A 23,770-nucleotide genomic window follows, 5' to 3' on the forward strand; every position below is an offset into this window, starting at 1 on the left:
AACGCCCCATCGCACACTGCAGTGCACTTATGTTGTAACGCAACACAACACCAGATGTGAGCTTTGCAAACATTGCTTTAAAAAAGTGCCATGTACCATTTAGGTGCATTGAGGCTCAAAATATTCGAAATGAATCGCCTTTTAATGCAATGAGTAATGTGTGGTCGAGGAACGTAGTGTGAACCAGCTCTTAGCCTTGCCAGTGGATTATAAAAGGGATGTCAGGGATGTCGAATTCCCAACACTCCTCTCCTACATGTAAAAATCATCATTTTTTTGATAAAAAAATTAATCAGAACCTGCAAACTATATATATATATTATATATATATATATATATATATATATATATATACATACACACACACATATACATATATTTTTAGCAGAGACCCTGGGGAATAAAATGGCAGTCATTGCAACTTTTTTGTCACATGGTATTTGCGCAGCAATTTTTCAAACGCGATTTTTTGGGAAAAAAAAAAACTTTCATGAATTAAAAAAAAAAAAACAAAACAAAAAAAAAAAAACCACAAAAAATAGTACAGTTAGCCCAATTTTTTTGTATAATGTGACAGATGATGATACGCTGAGTAAATAAATACCTCACGTCACGCTTTGCGCACACTTGTGGTATAGCGCCAAACTTCAGTACTTAAAAATCTCCTTAGACGACGCTTTAAAATTTTTTACAGGTTACATATTTAGTGTTACAGAGGAGGTCTAGTGCTAGTGCTAGAATTATTGCTCTCGCTCCAACGTTCGCGGTTATACATCACATGTGTGTTTTGAACGTTTACATATGCGGGCGCGACCTACGTATGTGTTCGCTTCTGCGTGCGAGCTCGCCGGGACAGGGACGCTTTATTTTTTTTTATTATTATTAATTTTATTTCAATTTTTCTATTTTTACACTTTCCCTTAAAAAAAAAAAAAAAAAATTGATCACTTTTGTTCCTATTACAAGGAATGTAAACGTGTCCAGAATAGTCAATTTTCAAGACCGCTGGACCGCGGGAGGGGGGCTCTGGAGCCGAAGGGGACCGGTCTTGCGTGCGGTGGATCGCCGAGTCAGGTAAGTATATCTCTGCTGTCCCCTTCCCAGAATGAAACGAGCAGGTAACCTGTGCAGTGCGAGCACAGCCCCATTGCACGGGAAAAAAAATGCCCAGAGTTTTACTTTAAAGTTATCACAACAGGTTTAGAAAAGCAATGAAAGCAGGCCAGTCAATAAACTATTTGGTTATTGTTTTCCCCTTTCCCCACAGCGGCAGAGGCAGAAACAACGACAGAACCGCAATTCAAATTGTAAATGCCAGTTATAACCTTTACAACATTCCCGATATTGGTGGCACACACAACTTATAAATGACATTAGGGCAGATTTATGAGATTGAGGAGAACAATTTTGTGGATCTTGAAAATGTAATTTACGCTGCTCAATAGCAGACGCACTGTGCCCAACAGCGTATTCACTTTCATCATGATTTGTGATACTGAATGCAATGAGTAAGATGACTCATCGAAGATTTGTGCTTATTGCCTCAAGAGTAAATTTACCGGTTTACCCATTTTCCTTTTTAAACTGACTTTTTTGGACAAGGATAATGCAAACCACAAAGGATTTTTTTTTCTTCAGCCATTTGAGCATCTTGAAAATGTTACCTTGTTTATCTGCTGCTCCACCTCTTGGTTTCAGTCCCAATTAACTGTTATGCCCCATACACACGGCCGGATTTTCCGATGGAAAATGTGTGATAGGACCTTGTTGTCGGAAATTCCGACTGTGTGTAGGCTCCATCACACATTTTCCATCGGATTTTCCGACACACAAAGTTTGAGAGCAGGATATAAAATTTTCCAACAACAAAATCCGTTGTCGGAAATTCCGATCGTGTGTGCACAAATCCGACGCACAAAGTGTCACGCATGCTCAGAATAAATAAAGAGATGAAAGCTATTGGCTACTGCCCCGTTTATAGTCCCGACGTACGTGTTTTACGTCACCGCGTTTAGAACGATCGGAATTTCCGACAACTTTGTGTGACCGTGTGTATGCAAGACAAGTTTGAGCCAACATACGTAGGAAAAAATCCATGGATTTTGTTGTCGGAATGTCCGAACAAAGTCCGACCGTGTGTATGGGGCATTAAAGTGCAACGCACACCGGCTTGTGCACATTATACAGACCATATGTACCTTGCTAGTATGAACAAGATTCCCTTTGAGCTCCAAGTTTAGCAAGTGGATGTATATATATATTATGTGAACAACTTCTTACTATTTCTGCATTTTCTCTTGATAAGGCCTTAATTTTTTCCTCCATTCTTTGAATTGTCTGTAAAGTATCATCATTTTTTTTGGATAGCCTCCTATTCTTCTCCACGAGAGGTTTCACCTGACTTTCTGTCTCTCTGGAACGCTTTACCTGAAAATAAACAAATATAAATAAAAAATTGGAGACACTTCAAAAAATCTTGAGTTATCAAAAAATATATTAGTGTGCGATTTGAACTATAAAAGGGAAATGCAATGATGTGGACCTAAACTAACACGCCTTATTCATTATATTCAGGATTTTTTTACCTTTATCATATGTACATTTAGGCCAAGTACATCCAAATCTGCTATTTCATGTATGTGTGGATGCAGCAGGAACATGCATCTCTCAGGGATTTTAGCTGTGGGATCATTCCCAGTATTCCTTCCATTTGAAAAGTAAGGTGTTGGAGGGCTGGACTCCAAGCTTAGTGAGCGTTTCAGTCTAATGAGGTAGTAGTTGTAGCAAATGAGCTTTGACTGGGTCCTGGGAATAATCCACTTATGTGGATTGAAATGATGGCGTGCCAGGTTGTAGATATCAGACCAGATAACGTTTTATTTTTCACAAAAGAAATCACACAGCACATCTGGGGGTTATACAAGAATCCATCTTCATCAGGGTACAGCCAAACCAGTGACCCTAATAGGATCTTACTGAATTGACACTGATGCATGTATAACTCCTGAAGAATGTTGGGTGTATTTTCTTTTGTGAAAAAAAAAAAAAAAAAAAGATATCTGGACCAAGATCCACAGCTTGGCTCGCAGATCCTTTTACTCTAGATGGCTTCCATGTCCCTGCTAGTTCAAAATCCTGCTTCTTCCCACTGTACTGAAGTGCAACTTGTCAGTGCTGAACTCTTGGAGCCAACTTCCACATTTCCATTATAAATATTACTTTCATGGAGGTTGTATTTTCTCCCCTGAGTTCCCTCTAATTGCTCTGACTTGCACCTCAATCTAAAAACACATTGACAGGCTTTCATACAAAATCAGGCAAGTTGTGGGTCTGCTTCTTGGTGGCCAAGGCATTGTAAGCTCATCTGGGAGTTTTCTGTAGGGAGCTGTTTAATATGTAGGTGCTACAGTATATTATTGAATCCAAAATAATATAATCTCTTTGTAGAACCTGAAACTCTCTTTATTAGAGTCTCCTGGAGGTGTAAACAGCCTGTCAAATCTACCCAGAAGTACAATATCATTCCACTTTTAATTTATGAGAACCAAACCACAAATCCAGGGTAAAAGCAGGCACTAGGAGGTGTCTGCAGGAGTTCCCCCAATCACACTCCTTGTCATCTCTAAGGCCACAATTGTATCTTACTGCACGGCAGTGCCTAAGGGCCCTAGGTGTAAAGGGGTCCCCTGCAGCCCCCCCTCCCCCGGCAGCAGGGGGCATGTGAACAGAGCATGTGATTAGTGCTGTGGATGGGGGAAATTTCTGGAACCAATCTTCTGTGTGGCTTTTACTGTGGCAGCTGCAAGCTGTCATCTCCTCCTCCCTCTTGCCAGCTTTCAGCTGCTGCAGTGAGAGCCACACAAAAGATTGTTACCAGTAATTTCCCCCACCCGCCACACCGATCACCCGCTCTCTCCACATGCGATTTCCCCCTGCGCGCGCGGGGGGTTGGGGATCTTCAGATGGAGAGTGGGGGGGACAGGGGTTGGGAGTGGGAGTGGTAAATATATTATACTTGTTGGCCCCTTTCTTTGCTTAAAGAGGAACTGCAGTCTGCTCACATAATTTGTAATAAAAACATCTTTGCCGTTCTGAAGCTTCCCTCCAACCACTTTGCATATTCATTTATATATACTGTGATTCTGTATTTGCCAAATACGTCGCAGAAATCTCCCTCCACCAAGTCTGGCTGCAGCCATTTTAACTGTGGGCAGCTGAAGCTGCTGCCTATTCACTTCCTGGATTTACACAGACACACGCACATATATATACTCACACACATTTACAGCCAGACACACTTACGCCACTGCTTACCTGCACATTTCTCCTCTTGATGAATACACATTAATCTCTGCAGTCTCCTGTTATCTCTGCCCTCATCCAGGCCCCCTCCAGCTCTGCAGTTCTCCTTGGCTCTCCTATGACTCATCCCTCCTCCACTCGTCTGCGCTCCCCCCGCTGACAAACTCTCACTAGAGCATGATGTCATAAGCCTAGGCTTTTTACCAGATAACAAAGAGGAAGTGGGCTATATAAGGTATTTACTGGCAGAAAAAAAATGTTTTACTATCCAAAGTTAAAACTACAAGGGCAGAAGATTTAATAGATGGAAAGATGAAAAAATTACTGAAGGTCAGCTTTAATGAGCACAGCGAGTGATCGGCACTAATCGCTCACTAAGTTCATGCAGAACTAAAACAACTGATCGGCGGATGCCGATCAGGTGGTGACGCTTCTCCCCGTGTTACTTTGCTTAGCGTGTCACTGGGGGTTGCCCTGTCTTATGTTGGAGTGGTAGATAAATATCCTTCTTTGAGGACTGCACCTTTCATCTTGCACCACTTTTCTGGAACATTTTTGCCATTACGTGTTGGGTTATGGATTCCATAACTAACACAAGCATCTGTTTTGCAGTCCTCCCATGTCCTCCTGATGCTAACGGGTATCACCCCCTCCAGTTCCCGATTTAGATGTTTTCCAGATGGCCCCTGGTCCTCATCATTACGAGTTTATATTCCGAGTTGATTTATTGCACCTACTCCTGAGGAGGGGGGGCGTACTCCAAGAAACGCGAGAAGCAATACAGGATGCAATCTTTCTGTTTTTATTATGCATTTAGATGTTTATTTTTTACCTTTATGGATCATTAAGTGCAATATTATTGCGATTCTCTTTGCAATCAGCTCTGTATGTGATATACCCTAGAGTGCTATGGCTTTATTGTACCATCTATGGATATCAGCTCATAATATATATATCACTGTGATGATGTATAACTCTCATAACCATTGGTTACGCACCTCATTTAAAGTCCCAAACCTCTCCCTCTTTACGTAACTAAAACAGAGTAAACTGTGTTCATTATGCTTCAGTTTGCGAATTAACACGAAGTCTCAGAGAGCTTTCTATCAATTCATCTCAGTGCAGCTAAGGCTGCAGAGAAAGGGAATGGGGAGTCTATCTCTGCAGTCCCTTGCTCTGTTCCAAAAGTCTGTTTAGACCCCTGATATCTCACCAAAGACCCTTCAGTGTCGTGAGAAAAAAAAAAAAAAAAAAAACGTAAATAATTTGTAAATTAAAAAAAATAATACAGGGTAAAAAAAAAAAAAAAAGAGTCAGTGTATACAGGGGGGCAGTGTTTAAAGAGGGCAAATTTGAAAGGGGATAATGCCCTGGTTGTGTTTATTTGTAGTTACCAAGTGGAAAAATATGTAAAATAATACTGCACTAGAGTTTTAAGTGTATATAGCTGCAACAATAAACTATCAAATATCTCTATAGTGCAAAAAATGTATATATAAATAAGTTGTGCTGATAACATAAGTGATTCCCTGCTACGTTTGAAGTGCTCCAAGAGGACGGAGGCCTGTTAGACCCTGCAGAGGGATAAATCTGCTGGCGCATTAGACCTTGCTCTTTAGGGGGTCCACCAGTTCGGGTAAGGGTCCCCCATACACCGAGTGATTTTTGGTCTTCTGATCCCAGGATCTCCCTCCTCCTCCTCCTATTCCATCCTCTCTCTTTCCTCAGGTGAAGGATTCTTGGACTTTTACTACACTTTTCGAATCATACTGTCATTTTTGTTTCCATCACGGACTCAATTATCATTATTCTCACTTTCTGATTCTTTTTTCATATATACTTTCTATATATAGATTTTACTCACGTTTTGTTCACTCAAAAATTTTTTTTTATCGCAAAAGTGCATTCCTTGTGTTTTCTCACTTGTTACACTAGAATCACTTATGTTATCAGCACAACTTATTTATATATACATTTGTAGTTACCAATCAGACTAAAAAGCCACACCCAATATGTAGCATAATTTAGCTACACCCACTTTTTTTTCGTGGCACACACAGCGCACCACAGGTCACCACCTCCCTGGTAGGGGCCCAAGCGCATTACTTTTCCCAGGGACCCATGATGTTATTAAGATGGCACTGGGCGGCGGGGCTTCATCTAAATTTGGGCCTGGATGTATGATCCCAGGTGGAGTCCAAAAAATGAAGTGGACATAAAAGCCAACATAAGCAGATAAAGCACAAAATGCACATTTTATCATTTTTGTCACCTTGGAAACATTTTAGGCCAAGGCTGTCATTTAAGTCTAATTTATCTGGTGTTTCAGATAACAATTTAGCTACATACCAGTTCATTCCTCTCATCAGAGAGCAGTGTATTCCTATCTTCCAGCTTCCGGATGACAGCATATAGTTCTGCAATCTTTAGCTGAAATCTTCGCAGGTCTCTGTCATCTACATGTGTATCCTGTAGGAGAGAAGATAAATGTGACAAAATGAACGTACAGTAGAAGATAAAAGCTCAAATCACAAAAGAGTTATTTTACACATTTATTATTGGATCTCAGGATAATTTCAGCATCAAAATGTTCACATATTTATCACACTGCTGTGGAGTCATTATAGTTCCACATGAAAGTCATATTATATTTTGGAAAACCTTCATTTCTCATTATTTTGTATTTTATCTCACAATTTCTTATTTTATTTCCATGTGAAGAGGCTCCTATTTTCGGCGCTCTGCAATAGACAACTTACAGTAAATGTCAGCTGTGTTTTTAGAAGTAAAAAGAGAATTATTTTCAAACGGACTTTTACATTTAGATTACCCCAAAACATAGATTTTGGAAATTAGGATTTTTTTTTTTTTTTTTGATGCGAGAATGCAACAATGAAAATGGCTACAACATTTGGCCAGTAGAACGATACAAAATTGACAGCATATAATTTGTGTAGTTTGAGAACCAGGTATCAGTGCTGGGTTGAAGGATGGACTTTAAAGTGTTACTAAACCCAGGACCCTGCATTCACTATATCTGGTCTCCCACAGTACATGGAAATGCAGATGTTTTTAGCAGGAGCGGCCGGTCCATAAGGGGTGGTGCCCCCCCCCAATTTGTATGTGGGGATGTATGCGTGGTGCCAGACTCATAGGTTTCTATGAGTTTCTTGTTGTTTTTTTTCAAGCCACATGATTAGAGCCTGAGGCTCTAATTGGCTTGAAAAAGGTTGGGCTCTGGCCGCAGAACTCACCCACTTGTGACACTAGCGAATCAATATTCCCTATTGTCTTCTGGCTTCTCCTGCTGGCCAATCAGGACAGGAGGCGGATTGAGTTGGCCAGGAGAAGCCGAGGAAGCCGTGGAGGGGAAAGTGCGCGGGGGGGGGGGACGTGGAGGGGTGAGGGATTTGTTTGCCACCCCCCCCAAAAAGTTTAGCACCAGCCACCACAGGTTTTTAGTAAATATAAACTGCTAAATACCTTTCCTAATCAGCAGTATATAGCAGTCTTGTGACTTCTATCAGTGTCTGGCTGAGCACAAGCTTTTAGTTCTCATTCTCCCCCGATTGTCCTATGAGGCTGCATGACCCCTGACTTTCTGTCTGGACAGTGCCGTTTGGCCCTGTGCCGATCACATGCACCCTCTCAAAAAAAAAAAAAAAAAAAAAAAAACACCTCTCTAGCAATACACACCAAACTGAGCATGTGCATGGTGCCCCCAAGGCTCTTTACTAGCAGCAGATGGATTGGGGAGAGTAAAAGAAAGGGAGGATCAGAGAAGGCAGGATCAAACAGCCTTTTTACAGACTGACATTACTATTGTGGGTTTAGTAACACTTTAACAAAAAGACGGGTGGCGTTCGGTCTAACAACTAGCAGATAATGGAAAGGAGAGGCCTTAGCCATAATGTGCAAAATATATTTAAATTTTAAGTGAAGGATAGGATATTAATTGGAGGGTCATTTGTTAACAGTCTGGTTTGAAACCACTGGGTATATTGAAAACATTATACTAATCGACTGTTGAGTATCCGTAGGCAAAATTTAAATGAAAGATTCCCAGATGAAAATCAAGATTTTAACAAAATCTTTAATGAATTTAAATAAAAAAACGTGATTGTAAAAATGAGTACATAATGTAATTGTAATGCTTTTGTGAACCAACACCAAGACCCCTGATGCTGAGAATAACATTGGAACACAACTTGATACCCAACATTGGATGGTGGAAACCACCTGCAATTTTCAGCCCATGCCATGTAAGATCACTTACTATGACATCTATAATTGCTAACATTCTCAGCTTTAGACACAGATGTCAAATGATATGCTCTTGTGATTTCCTGTATCTGAGAGCTGGATTTCTGGTGAGGAGTCTGCCCTTTACAGGGCAGAGGTGGAACATGAGACATCTTAAAAAAAAACGGACAAATCACTTAGGCAGTTTTTCTGTTTACACACTATTCCATCTATAGAGAAAAATTGCCTTTCTGGTAGCATGCACTGAGCTGGAGGTAGCGAATCCCATCATTTTCTATGGTCAAACCTGCACACATGCAACAACTTTGAGGATAACAGATCGCCACAGAACATACCATAGGTAAAATTATTTGATACTCTGCAGATTTTGTATGTTTGCCTACTTACAAAGAAATGAAAGGTCTATGATTTTTATTATAGGTGAATTTTAAATGTGCTACACAGATTAGTCCTGTCAATTTAAGAAGATGCTCCTAATGATATCTTGTTATGTTGTATAAAAGACACCTGTCCACAGAATCTCTTTCTTCCATTCAAACCTCACCATCATGGGCAATAACCATAGAGATGTCAATGAAGCTCAGGGACAAGATTGTAAAACTGCACAAGGCTGAAATGGGCTACAAGAGCATCAGCAAGAAGGTTGGTGAGCAGGAGCCAACTGTTGGAGCGATTATTCCCAAATAGATGAAATACAAAAAAACATCAGTCGCCCTTTTTGTCTCATAGGGTAAGGATGATCATGAGAAAAGTGAGCCCAGAACTACATGGGAGGAGCTTGTGAATGATCTCAAAGCAGTTGGGACCACAGTCACCAAATAAACCATTGGTAACGCTATATGCCGCCATGGATTGAAATCCTGCAGCGCTCCACAAGGACCCCTTGCTCAAGAAGATACATGTACAAGCCTGTCTGAAGATTGCCAATGAACATCTAAATGATTCAGAGAAGGATTGGGAGAAAGTGCTGTGGTCAGATTGAAGCTGCACGATTTTGGCTAAAATGAGAATCACGATTTTTTTGCTTAGAATAAAGATCACGATTCTCGTGGTGTACCATCTTCTTTCACATTATACAAAAAAATTGGGCTAACTTTACTGTTTAGTTTTTTTTTTAATTCATTAAAGTGTGTTTTTTTTTTTTTTTTAAATGTGTTTGAAAAACCGCTACGCAAATACGGTGTGACATAAAATATTGTAACAACCACCCTTTTATTCTCTAGGGTCTCTGCTAAAAAAAATATATATATCATGTTTGGGTGTTCCACGTAATTTTCTAGGAGAAAATAATGATTTTTACTTGTAAGCAACAAGTGTCAGAAAAGGTTTGGTCTTTAAATGATTAAACTTCCCTCATTTACACGCTGGAGTTCTTTCCTTTGATAAAAGAACGAAAAGATACTTTGTTTCTATTTATTCGCCTTGTTGTGATAAAACTTAGCAGGCTGCCTGGATTTTTTTTTTTCAGCTGTGAGAGTTCTCTGCACTAGAAAGTTAGAAAGAATCGTGACATGCTGTTTTGAAGATCGGGAAGGGAAAAAGATCGCAATTTTGATTCTTAACGATTAATTGTGCAGCTCTAGGTCAGATGAGACCAAAATTGAGCTCTTTGGCATTAACTCAACTCGCCGTGTTTGGAGTAAGAAAAATGCTGACTATGACCCTAAGAACACCATCCCTACAGTGTGCAAACCTGGTTACAGACTACAAGAAATGACTTACCCCTGTGCTTGCCAACAAGGATTTCTCCACCAAGTACTAAGTCATGTTTTGTTTGGTGATCAAATACTCATTTAATCTCTGAACTGCAACCTAAATTATAGCATTTGTTTTGTGTTTTTTTTTCTGGATTTTTGGTTGATATTCTGTCTCTATCATTTAAAACACACCTTTGATAAAAATGATAGACCCTTCATTTCTTTGTAAATGGGCAAACTTACAAAATCTGCAGGGGATTAAATAATTATTTTCCCCACTGTATATACTGCTAAGAAACTAGCAGAGTTGAATCATCCATAAGGCAACCTAGGCTAAAGCCTAAGACCCTGTGGATGTCTAAGGGAGCCTAGCTACAATCATCAAGCTCCTGCAGTAAACCAGGAGGGTAGTACAAATGCTCAAATCCATGTAACAGCCAGGCTGATGCATTTATTTACGGGAAAATGCTGTCTGATGGGGCAGCTAAGCCACTACAGCCAATGCCAATGGGGCAGCTTTTCATGTCTAATGCAATCCTTAAAGCGGACCTTCAGTATTTTATTAAACTTTACATCTATTAAATCTTCTGCCCTTGTTTTAACTTTGGATAGTAAAACATTTTTTTTCTGCCAGTAAATACCTTATACAGCCCACTTCCTGTTTCTTGTCTAGTAAAAAGCCTAGGCTTATGACATCATGCACAGCCTTTTTCACTCTCGTGAGAGTTTGCTAGGAAGGGAGGGGGGGGGGGGGGGGTGAGTTATAAGAGGGCCAATGAGATCTGCAGAGCTGGAGGTGTGCCTCTGTGTGTGTGTAAATCCAGGAAGTTAAAAGGCAGCAGCTTCAGCTGCCCACAGTTAAAATAGCTGCAGTCATACTTCGTGGAGGGAGATTTCTGCAGCATATTTGGCAAGTGCAGAATCACAGTATACATAAAATAATATGCAAAGAGGTTGGAGGGAAGCTTCAGAATGGTGAAGATGTTTTTTTTACAAATTGTGTGAGCAGACTGCAGTTCCTCATTAAGAATCAAAGAGATGAGCGGGCAAAGTTGCCAACTTGCCAGGCATGCAATTCTGCTCTAAAGTGTCACTAAAGTAAAAAAAAAGGCAGCGAGAGTTTTGTCTACATCTGAGGTCTGCAATTCTACCAAGAACCACATCATATGAACACTTTCCAACTTTCATAAGACTGTTCAGTATGGGTATGGACTGGAGCAGTCACAGAACTTGCCTCTTTAGCTTTTACAGCATGACCCATTAGTTCAGATATGTCAGCAACTCCAGTGGGAAGCTCCTTCTTTGGACTGCTGTGATATCGATCGGCTTCCTTGGCCTGGACCAGCTGTTCATCCAAAGCTTCCTTCTGCAGCAACAGCTTCTGCGTGTGACCAGCCTGCACCCCAAGCTCCTTCTCCAGCGCAATTATCACGCGATCCTTTCCTTTAATTTCATCCATCTAAGAGAGAAAGATCAGACAGCCTGTAACAGCACTCAGAGGCAAACAAAACAATATGATAACAAGGACAGGAACCTTATTTAATGTATGGTATTTCAAATAAGTATTTGTACTGTGCCGCTCTACAGTTTGTATTGTACATTAAAAGTCGGAAATAAGAATTTGTGCTGTAATACAATTTGTATTAAATATAAGCCTGCACTAGCAAACTGCAGCTGGTGAAGCAAACTGCCAATGGCACTGGTTACTAGGATATAAAAACTATTGTCATTTTGAAGATCATATCATGAGGATATGCGGTCGGTTGGAATCAAATGTCCATGGAACTTCACTCTCCCAATCAACATTGATTATTTTCCATCCTTATGCTGCTAGCATTAGTAAACAGATAGGAGAAGAAATCACATTTACTTGATTTAAATTTTTTTTTTTTGCATTTCGAAAATTAGTTCCTGGTTTCTTGCCTAGGCAAATGTCATACATCCCAGGAGTCTTGGGGAGGAGAGGAGAGGAGAGAGGAGGGGAGGAGGGGAGGAGAGGAGGAGAGGGGAGGAGAGAGGAGGGGAGGAGAGGAGGAGAGGAGGAGAGGAGGAGAGAGGAGGAGAGAGGAGGGGAGGAGAGAGGAGGAGAGAGGAGGGGAGGAGAGAGGAGGAGAGAGGAGGGGAGGAGAGAGGAGGGGAGAGGAGGAGAGAGGAGGGGAGAGGAGGGGAGAGGAGGAGAGGGTTTTCTCTTCCAAAAACACAAAAATAAACGATAGAGACATGTATGGATGGGGGAGTTTGCTTTGAATTTTAAAAATTAATTAAAATTATATTTTTGGTTTGTGTGTACAATCACAGCTGATTACATGTAAACAAACTTTCTGGTTAATCTGCATTTCTTTCATCACATGAGAAAAGGAAAGCAGGTAACTGGAAATTCTGACAGGACATATTTACACTGATAGTCGGCACTGATCATCAGTGCAGCCCCATCAGTGCCGCGCAGCAGTGCCGTCTATCAGTGCCCATCAGTGTCACCCATCAGTGTTGCCTATTCAGTGCAGCCTCATCAGCGCACATCAGTGAAGAAGAATAAATTACTTATTTGCAAAATTTTATAACAGAAACAAAGAAAAAAAAAAAGTAAATTATTTTTTTTCAAAGTTTCAGGTTTTTTTAGTTTGTTTAGCAAAAAATAAAAAAGCCAGCAGCAATTAAGTATCCTCAGAAGAAAGCTCCATCTGTGTGAAAAAAAAAATGATAAAAATGTCATGTCGTTGAGTACAATGTTGCATGACTGTCCAATTGTCATTCAAAGTGTGACAGCGCTGAAAGCTGAAAATTGGCCTGGGCAGGAAGGGGGTTAGTATTGAAGTGGTTTAAAAAAAAAATAAAAAATTGATTAACAAATCTGGTGTCACACACCATACGATTATTAGTCTGACAACTGGCCCCTCATCTCAGACCTTCAGCCCCCAAAAGTTTTGGAATGTAATGCCTAGGCAATTTGAATTTTGGAAGATGGTTATATTCTTTCTATTCTCTGTCATGGTTTTTTCTATTCTATTCTTTTATTTTCTGTTCTATTTATTTCTATTCGAAATCAGATTTTTGGAAAATCCAGTTATACTGCTATATTCTTTCTATTCTATTTTTTTCTATTGTTTATTCTATTCTATTCTTTTGCATTTGATTTTCAAATTCTATTTAAAATTCGAATCTCAGAAGATGGTTATATTCTCTTATTTGATAAAATTTTTTATTGTATTCTATGCCTTTATTTTCTATTCTATTTTGTTCTGTTTTACTCTATTCTTTTATTTTCTATTCAATTTTTTTCTATTCTGTTCAACTCTAATATATTCTATTCTCATATTCTATTCTAAGAGCCCTTGCACACTGGGGCGGGGGGCGGAGTCGGCGGTAAAACGCCGCTATTATTAGCGGCGTTTTACCGTCGGTATGCGGCCGCTAGCGGGGCGGTTTTTACCCCCCGCTAGCGGCCGAGAAAGGGTTAAATACCACCGCAAAGCGCCTCTGCAGAGGCGCTTTGCCGGCGGTATAGCTGCGCCGTCCCATTGATTTCAATGGGCAGGAGCGGTAAAGGAGCGGTATACACACCGCTCCTTCACCGCTCCGAAGATGCTGCTGGCAGGACTTTTTTTACCGTCCTGCCAGCGCATCGCTCCAGTGTGCAAGCCCTCGGGGCTTTCACACTGGATACACAGCAGCGGCACTTTCGGGGCGGTTTGCAGGAGCTATTATTAGCGCAATAGTGCCTGCAAACCGCCCCAGTGTGCAAGGGCTCTAATATATTCTATTCTCATCTTCTATTCTATTCCTTCATTTTCTATTCTATTTTGTTCTCTTTGGAAATTCGAATTTCGATTACAAAACTATTCAAATTAGAAAGCTATTCGAATTTCGTACAAAATTTTGTTTCGTTATTTCGAATTGTTTAAATTCATTATTATTGTCATTCAGAAATTCAGATACATCCAAATAACGAAAAATTAGTCCAAATTTTAATTCGGAACGAAACGAACCGCACATGTCTAGTTTATACCGCTGGCTAACAGAGTGTATTTCATGAAGCTTGTGCGGAGTAATGTTCTATATGCTTGCCACCAATCACAACAAATGCTAAGCACGTTTGATCCTCCTTGGTGGTTCTGAGAAATGTCTCAGTATCATTTTCTTTTCTTTTAATATAAGGATTTCTTTAGGATTAGACCATCAAGAGCCTGCTATGGGCGTGTTTGGGAATTATTTTCCAGCACCACAAACAGGGGCTCCCATATCACCAGATTACAGAAAAAGGTAGAGGGGTTCACTGCAGTACCAAACATAAATATTCACCTATACAAATAGTTATCCAACCAAATATAAAAATCATAACCGTCCCTACTAAGTTGCCGTACAGCAAGTCTAGTCTATATGGTAATAAATACCATGTCCCTAAGCCACATAGCACCCCAGCAAAAATGGAATGAAAAATAACGTTCGCTATGAACTTCTTGCCAAGATGAAAGCTAAAGTCATGAACATGTATACCGTATTTTCACTCTCAAGGCTTAAAGCCCAACTCCGAACAAAAAAAAAAGGCTGCCCATGCAGTGACATTGTGCTTGCACTGCACGGGTTAACTGCTCATTTTTTGTCTAGGGGAGAACAGAGATATACTTACCTAATCCTCCGATATTCCCTGCACAAGGACTGGTCCCTGTGGCTCCTGAAACCCCCCCCGTCTAGCGGTCTTGTGTGGTGGACTGTCTCTGACATCATCACGTCATAGACCTGTTCTGGATGTGAGGATGTCAGGAACAGTCCACCATTGGATCATGGGGGAGCGCTGTCTGCAGGTGGAGCAGAGGATTGGGCGAGTATACAGCATCCTCCAATCCCCTAGACAAAAAGCAGCAGTTGACCCTTGCAGTGGAGGCAACAGCCTCACTGCATGCGAGCTGAACTGTGGGGGAAAAATAATCTTGGTGTGTAAAACTGAAGTGACCTCTATTGATGTCTGTGTTACATTGGGCTGCTGCTCCATTTAGTAAAACTTTCACTTTCATTCAGTCCCTGCAGTACTGAAGTGCCGATCGTACGGCGCTGAGACTTGTAGTTCTGGTCACAGTATATGGATCACAGCAAGTCACATAATTTACACCTCCTCCATTCAGAAAAAGAATTGTATTCTATTTACTAAATGTAAAGCTGAAAGAGTCATGTAAAAAGCCCCTTGTGTTTTGCAATACACAAACTGCATCTTTAAAGCTATCATTTTGCTGATCAAGTAAATATATATTGTTGTTTAAGTGAACTTGTGTTGAAATTGAAACCAGACATAGGGGACTTTAGTTGTCATGGGATAGTCTCAAGTTATATCTGTCTGGGTGACATAATATAATGTGACATAGTATATGTGACATAATGGGTTTGCTTATATAAAGAGTTAATGACTATGATTGATTAATTGCATGTTAAAAGGAAATGTGTCATTTGAATATGTACCCCTTATTGGTGGAAGATGGTCGGTAATGCCCACCTTTCATCCATACTTAACACCTTGTCTGAGCCAGAATAAAGTGGAACAGTGTATGAAGCAACTGTGCTGTGTCAATTATTCATATACGCTGTCCCCCTATGCATACAGATATATTTGGGTATGGAAGCAATGGAATCGGCCGATAAGGTAATTATAATTACATAATAAGATAATAGTCAGGACTAGTGGTTAAAAGTAAAATTGCACCTTTCAGTGGTGTCAGAATTTTAAATATTCAGGTAATTAGATATTTTTGTCAATGTAGATTAGATTTGATAGGGACTTAGATTTAGACCCCTTTCACACTGGGGCGGTTTGCAGGCGTTATTGCGCTAAAAACAACGCCTGCAAACCGCCCCTAAACAGCCTCTGCTGTTTGTTCAGTGTGAAAGCCCGAGGGCTTTCACACTGAAGCGGTGCGCTGGCAGGAGAAGAAAAAATCTCCTGTCAGCCGCTTCTTTGGAGCGGTGAAGGAGCAGTGTATTCACCGCTCCTAAACCGTTCCTGCCCATTGAAATCAATGGGACAGCGTGGCTATACCGCAGTAATACCGCGGCTATAGCCGCGCTATACGAGGGGTTAAAACCGCACCGCTAGCGGCCGAATACCGCGGTAAAACAGCGCTAAATATAGCGCTGTTTTACCGCCGACGCCCCCTACCGGCCCAATGTGAAAGGGGCCTAAAGGGAGAATTGTTTTTTTCTTGAGTATTTTTTGTTGGGGAGGATGCAGGCCGCTGTTAATTTCTAACTTTCACCTGGGTTGCCCACCCTTATAGGACAAATGCCTCAGTTCAGGTACTTAGGAAATACTTGAAGTTTGTACAAATTAGTATAACTCCACTGGTGGCATAACTTGTGATTACTGATAGGTAGATTACTTGCATACTACTGTTGTTGGCTTTAAGCGTTCTGGGAACGCTGTGGAAAAGTGTACATGCCCATTGGTAGCTTTTGACGTTTTTGGTAGGATTTTTTTGTCAGAAATAGGGATGAAGTTAATTAGGAATCCCCCTTGCTTATACCCAAATATCATGAAAGTGGTAAGTACTTTTGTATGTATGTTCATATAATCTGCTAAGTTTTCTTTAACCATTTAAGGACGAGCTTCTTTCTGAGATTTGTTGTTTACAAGTTAAACTACTCACTTATATGTTCGCTTCTGCACGCAAGCTCGGCGGGATGGGGCACGTTTAAAAATGTTTTATTTTTTTCTTATTTATTTTAACTTTTATTTTGTATTTTTACACTGCTCATTTAAAAAAAATTGTGTCAATTTTATTCCTATTACAAGGAATGTAAACATCCCTTTTAGTAGAAAAAAAGCATGACAGGACCTCTTAAATGAAATCTGGGGTCAGAAAGACCTCAGATCTCATATTTACACAAAAATGCAATAAAAAAAAAAAAAAAAAGGCTGTCATTTGAAAGAATTCCAAAAAAAAAAAAAAAAAGTCCTTTTAAGAGCTATGGGTGGAAGTGACGTTTTGACGTCGCTTTCGCCCTGTAATGGTATGGAGACATGTGGGGCCATCTTCCCCTCACTCATCTCCATACCACAGAGAGAACAGGCCTGGCCTCCGCCGCTGCAGACAGCTTTGGTAAGCGGCAGAGGGCACCGGAGCACGGCGGGGGGGGGGGGGGCCGCCTCTCCCGCCACCGATAAAAGTGATCTTGCGGCAAATCCGCCACAGAGACCACTTTTATCTGACAGCGGGCCGTCCGCTGAAGAAGAGGATAGCGGGGTTATGGCAGCAAGCTGCTGCCATAACAATGATATTCCTCTTCAAAGTCCGTAAGTGGTTAAAGAATGAAAGAAGGTATGGGGAAAATTTCAAATGTGGTTAGGTAAGGTGTTAAAAAGACTAAAGAAATTAGGGAAAAAGTTGTTGTTATGCATATGGGCCAAAAGGTATTTTGGCTATGTGATGTAAACATAAAGCTTTAACTACTATAAAAAAAAAATTATAACGAGTTACACGGAGAATTTGAAGGGATATCTTAAGGGTTAAACAAGAGAAAGATTCTTTACTTAGGTTACTACAGTCGCTGGTGCATTCTAACAGAGGGGTAGAAACGGATATTTGTATTCTCAATAGAATAAAACATATATATAGTACATAAAGAGCCAGTCGAGGTTACAGTACATCATTATATGAGGTCTCCCCTTTGCTAATATTTGTTTATGTGCTTAAATTGCTTGCACGAAGTGTAATTATTTAATCACTTCAATACAGGGTACTTATACACCTTTCTGCCCAGACCAATTTTCAACTTTCAGTGCTGTCGCAGTTTGAATGACAATTGCACGGTCATACAACACCGTACCCAGACTAAAATTTTATCATTTTGTTCCCACAAATAGAGCTTTCTTTTGGTGGTATTTGATCACCTCTGCGGTTTTTATTTTTTGCTAAACAAATTAAAAAAAAGGAAAATTTTGAAAAAAATAAAAGTTTTGCTTTTGTTTCTGTTATAAAATTTTGTAAATAAGTAAGTTTTCGCTTTCACTGATGGGCACTTATAAGGCGGCACCAATGAGCGGGCACTGACAATGGGCACTGGTAGGCGGCACTGATGGGTGGCACTGATATGTTGCACTGATGGGCATGGATAGGCGGCACTGATGGGCACTCATGTGTGGTACAGGTGGGCACTGATGGGCAAAGAAAGGCTGCAAAGATGGGTTTTTACGGGTGGCACTGATAGGCGGCACTGATGGGAACTGATAGGCGGCACTGATGGGCATTGATACGTGGCACTGATGGGCACTGATACGCGGCACCGATATGAGGCACTGATAGGCATCCCTGGTGGCACTGGCAGTGGTAGGCATTGTGAGTTGACACTGATTGGCAGCTGCATGGGCATTAATTGGCAGCTGCATGGGCATTAATTGGCAGCTGCCTGGGCACAGATTAGTATGTCCCTGGGGGTCTAGGGGGGGGGGCATACCTGGTGGTCCAGTGTGGATGGCCATCCTGGTGGTCCTGGGCGGCATGATGGTGGTCCTGGGCAGGATTCGAGGGGGGGGCGCTGTGCTGATAATCAGCACAGACCCCCCCCCCGTCAGAAGAGCAGCCGATCGGCTCTCCTCTACTCGCGTCTGTCAGACGCGAGTGAGGAAAAGCCGATCACCGGCTCTTCCTACTTACATCGTGATCAGCTGTGATTGGACACGGCTGATCACGTGGTAAAGAGTCTCCGACAGAGACTCTTTACCTAGATCGGAGTTGAGTTGTGTCAGACTGACACACCGCAACAACGATCGCCGCGATGCGGGGGCTTAATATCGTGAGGACGTCATATGACGCCTAGTCAGGCTATTGAAACCACTTTGCTGCCGTCATTCTGCTATATGGCGGGCGGCAAGTGGTTAAATACATGTTTTGATGACTCTTTGAAGGTAAAAAAAGAATAGAATTTCCAAGGTTGCAAAAGAAGGTGTTAGGTGTGCTGGGGGGTTGTGTAAAGAGAGGGAGTTGTTTTGATGAAAACACCCTACTTTGCGGTAAAGATAAAGTGAGTGAGTTTAAAGGTGTTTTTAACCGCTTCAGCCCCTTAAGATTTGGCTGCTCAATGACCAGGCTATTTTTTTTGCGATTCTGCACTGCATCGCTTTAACTGACAATTGCGCGGTCGTACGACGCTGTACCCAAACAAAATTTACGTCCTTTTTTTCCCACAAATAGAGCTTTCTTTTGGTGGTATTTGATCGCCTCTGCGGTTTTTATTTTTTGCGCTATAAACAAAAGAGCGTCAATTTTTAAAACAAAAAAAAAAAAAAAAAAAAACACAATATCTTTTACTTTTTGCTATAATAAATATCCCACATTTTTTTTATCAAAAAAAATCATTTTTCCTCAGTTTAGGCCAATATGGATTCTTCTACATATTTTTGGGGAAAAAAAAAAAAATCGCAATAAGCGTATAGTGATTGGTTTGCACAAAAGTTATAGCGTCTACAAAATAAGGGATAGATTTATGGCATTTTTTTTTACTAGTAATGGCGGCGATCTGCGATTTTTATCGGGACTGCGACATTATGGCGGACACTTCGGACACTTTTGAAGCCATTGACAATTATACAGCGATCAGTGCTATAAAAATGGACTGATTACTGTGTAAATATCACTGGCAGGGAAGGGGTTAACACTAGGGGGTGATCAAGGGGTTAATTGTGTTCCCTAGTGTGTTCTCTAACTGTGGATGGAGTGGGACTGACTAGAAGGAGACAAAGATCGGTGTTCATATAAAGTATGAACACACGATCTGTCTCCTCTCCCCTGAACGAACCGGGATCTGTGTTTACACACACAGATCCTGGTTCTCGCTCTGTCACGAGCGATGGCAGGAGCCTGGTGGTCACGTGCCCACCGAACACTTGCATTGGGGTCAGACACAGGCTGCGGCGCACAAGAGCCCCTAGTGGCTAAAAGGCGAAGCGACATAACATAACGTCGTATCGCCCAGCCATGCCATTCTGCCGCAATAAAACTGCGGCGCTAGTTGGCAAGCGGTTAATGAAAACATCCTACACTGTAGAGGGCAATGTAAGTTAACATTTGACGGAAGAGTAAGAGAGGAGTTATTTATTAATGAAAGTTAAATTAAATTTAAAAAGAGCAGCCAAGAAAACTCAGGGAGTATTAAGGTCTTAGGATTGCAGTGGAAAAGTTAATGGAACTTGCCACTCCTAGGCCAGGTAGAGCTCCCATCTAAAAGCTTAGGAACACTGTGTCTGCAGTTAAATCCATTATCGAAGGTGAATTAGTATGCTACCAATATGTCTGCCATACAGTTAAGAGTCAAGACACGCAGAAGTAAAATTAGTTTTAAAAACAGGAAGTGACATTACGGAGCTGTGAGATTTAAAGGGGACATTGGAAAACATTAATGCGAAGCACGAAGCATACCATTCCTGACAAAGTGTCCATGTGTTTGCTGTAGCTACGCGGATATTCACGTTATCCGTATTTTAATGATTATGTAGTATTTGAAACAAGGGAGGACAGTCCATATCAAAGTTTAGCAGTTAAAGCTAGACCGATTTAAAAAGTTTTCAGTCTAAAATGAGGAAGTTAATTTTTTTTGCAGCCAGTCTCAATCTACGCAATATATATTGAGGCATTTTGAGATATATATGTAAGCCTATGTATTAATATTGAAACTAAGAAAAGGGGAACTTGCCATTCGGCATAATACTGCTACTTATTTTAAATGATTTATTGTTAAAAGGTTGCAACTACTGTTAGTCTGTTCATGGAATGTGTTGGGCACATATTATTAAGCCCATGCTCAATGCACCATTAATTGGAATCATATATGGGGAATGTGACATCACTATTACATTACTTTTTGGTGGTACCAAATGTTTTTTTTTTTTTGAGTAATCTGATCAAATAATTAAGTAGATTAAAAGATAAGATATTATAGATTATAAGATAATTGCTAAATAAAAGTTTTTAAGAATAACATTGTAACTTGTAGCTGGGGAATTTTGATTATTTCAGTTAGACTTGACTTTAGGGAATGTTTTTAATTGTGCAATTGCCTATCCTCACATTGTTGAAGGTCTGGAAGGTATTTTTTCAATGTCAACAAATGTACTATATTTCGGATTGATAAAATTGCCCTGGGCTCCGAAGTGTTCAATAAATGACATAATTTTTATAGAAGAACCTAGAGTGGTGTTTTATGTAGGGAAAAAAAAAATGTTGTTCAAAATTAATTATGAAAAAATGTATTGTATTATAGATTGCTCATTTGTTGATATTGAAATTAAAGAAATGGGAACTTGGCATTTTACAAGGATATTGCCTGTTATAAAACAAAGGAAATGGTTATTTGTGCAGTTGTTTTTTTTAATTGTGTTTAAGTTAATACAATATTGGAATGATTATAACAATACTTGGGGATTTATAAATGTTTGATTTTTACTTTATCTTTTTTTTTTTTTAATCCAAAAGGAGAAACTTTGTTCCAGGCGTTATGCCAAAGGATTGGTGGTTAAGAAAGAAAAAAAGGGAAGTAACTTAAGGTTGTGTAATCCTATGTACTAAGCTACCACTAGAAAAGAAAAAATATACCTTAAAATATAGGAAAAGGTGTTTGAGGGAAAAATATGGAAAAATATCTAAATGGAGAAAAAATGAAATGGTGAATGAATGTGGAATGATAAAGTGGTTGTATTGTGTTTAGTGAATGCACAAGGTATTATTTGATTTGTAAAGTATATAAATTTGTTTAAAATGTTAAAGAGATGGTTATCTCATGGGATATTGTGTTCTCTTATTATGGGAGTAAAGGTTACTAGGCCCATGTTCCTGATAATATATGTGTGTATTTACAAAAGATTTCCCTAAAAGTTTGGGGTTAAATTAAAATTTGATAATGGGATTTTGGGTAAAAAAGGGTGAAATTATAAATGTTTGCAGAGTTACTGAAATTAAGTAATGGGGACCAAAATAAATTGTTGCATGTATATCGAGTCAAAAAAAATGCTAAAATTTGAGGGGAAAGTTTGTTTGAATAGCCGTCAGGGTGACTATTTTGGATATATTACTTTTTGAATTCCCAGAATGTCAACCGTGAAGTGTTAATGATGTAATGGTGATATTGCACCTTTCAAAAGCTTTCTGTGATTGGAGGAGGGGTGGATAAACATCACAATCTTCCCTCCTCCAATCACAGAAAGCCTTGCCTTTAGTAGAAAAAATAAAACATTTTTTCTGAAAAAGGAAGTTGTTTACATTGAGTGAACTGCTGTGATCAATGTACTATAATCAGAGGCAGAAAAGTCTCAGCACCAGACTTTCAGCGTTTACAGTAATGTAAACTGAATGTTACTGAACAGAGTAGCAACCCAGACGTCCCACAGCATCTGATATTATCCACTGGGTTTCTCTGGAGCCTCCTCCTGACCAGGAAGTGCTCTGGGCTTCCTATGCCTACCTGGCTGGTGGCAGTACTGCACAATCCCTGGACTGGATGCCTCTGCCACAGGGTTCCCTAGATGTTCTGATTTCTCATGTTCTACATGCCTCCACAAACTTACTTCATGTGAGATGCCAATTTGTTTTTATCATACAATAAATGTTTTAATGCTGCACTTAGATGGCGCCCTCTGCTGTTTGTGTGTTTGCATAATGTGAGACAGGCATTAAGATAGGTAATTTATTTGTATGCACCATTTTTCCCCCTGGAGTTCAGCTTTAATGGTCAGTTTTAACTGGAGCACACGTTTCCAATGCAGAGATATCTGTTGTGCTGAGCATGACCCACCATTCACATTATCAAGAAGAGGAAATCTGGAAATGGAACAAAAGAATTTTTACATTTGTTACACAAGCTCCTTTACAGCAAACTTTGGATGAGTCACTGAACAGTATCCAAAGTAACAGCCAGTTGTCAAGGCAACCAGCTTTCGTACAGAAGGCGCCGCTCTGTAAATTGCAATTTGTAGACCGGTTCTGATGCTTTATCCTTAATATGATGTAATGCCAAAACCAACGGCAGGAACTCGAGGACATCCCACCATGTAGTAATGTCCCAGCCATGTAATTTATTATTGCACATGCCTGAGCCAGAACAATTCAGACAACGACTCACCATTATCTGCCAAAAACGTGAATGAACTGACTGCTGAGAACGTATGGGAAACAAAGAGCACCTGTCACACTGCAAGAGGCAATTCTGAAGTCAGCAAAGAGGATCAGTACTTCATGTCCCCTGTCCACGTCTAGCAGGAAAGCACAAGCAGCTTTACTAAACTGTCCCAGATGGACCATGTTTAATCAAACACCTTGAATTTATCAACAGACCGGGACATTTATGAATGGATCATCCTGTGCAGGGAACATTTCTGGGCAAGTTTACAATTGGGGTCCTTCACATACAGTGCCAAGTATTCATACCCCTTGAAACTTTCCACATTTTGTCATGTTACAACCAAAAACGTAAATGTATTTTATTGGGATTTTATGTGATAGACCAACACAAAGTGACACATAATTGTGAAGTGG

At 40.3% G+C, this 23,770-nt stretch overlaps 1 protein-coding gene across 9 annotated transcripts in view; it reads right to left on the reverse strand.

Moving 5' to 3' along the window:
• JAKMIP1 (janus kinase and microtubule interacting protein 1) overlaps positions 1 to 23,770 on the reverse strand; it is a 343,790-nt gene that overhangs the window by 179,913 nt on the left and 140,107 nt on the right. For all 9 annotated transcript variants that reach the window (XM_073610383.1, XM_073610357.1, XM_073610340.1 and 6 more), the window contains exons 4-6: positions 11,497 to 11,721; positions 6,652 to 6,771; positions 2,281 to 2,427 (exon numbers count right to left, since the gene is read on the reverse strand). In XM_073610383.1, the coding sequence (XP_073466484.1) occupies positions 2,281 to 2,427; positions 6,652 to 6,771; positions 11,497 to 11,721 (492 nt within the window). The remainder of the gene's footprint in view (positions 1 to 2,280; positions 2,428 to 6,651; positions 6,772 to 11,496; positions 11,722 to 23,770) is intronic.

This window comes from Aquarana catesbeiana, linkage group LG01, assembly GCF_042186555.1.
Source record: "Aquarana catesbeiana isolate 2022-GZ linkage group LG01, ASM4218655v1, whole genome shotgun sequence".
Classification (NCBI taxonomy): domain Eukaryota; kingdom Metazoa; phylum Chordata; class Amphibia; order Anura; family Ranidae; genus Aquarana; species Aquarana catesbeiana.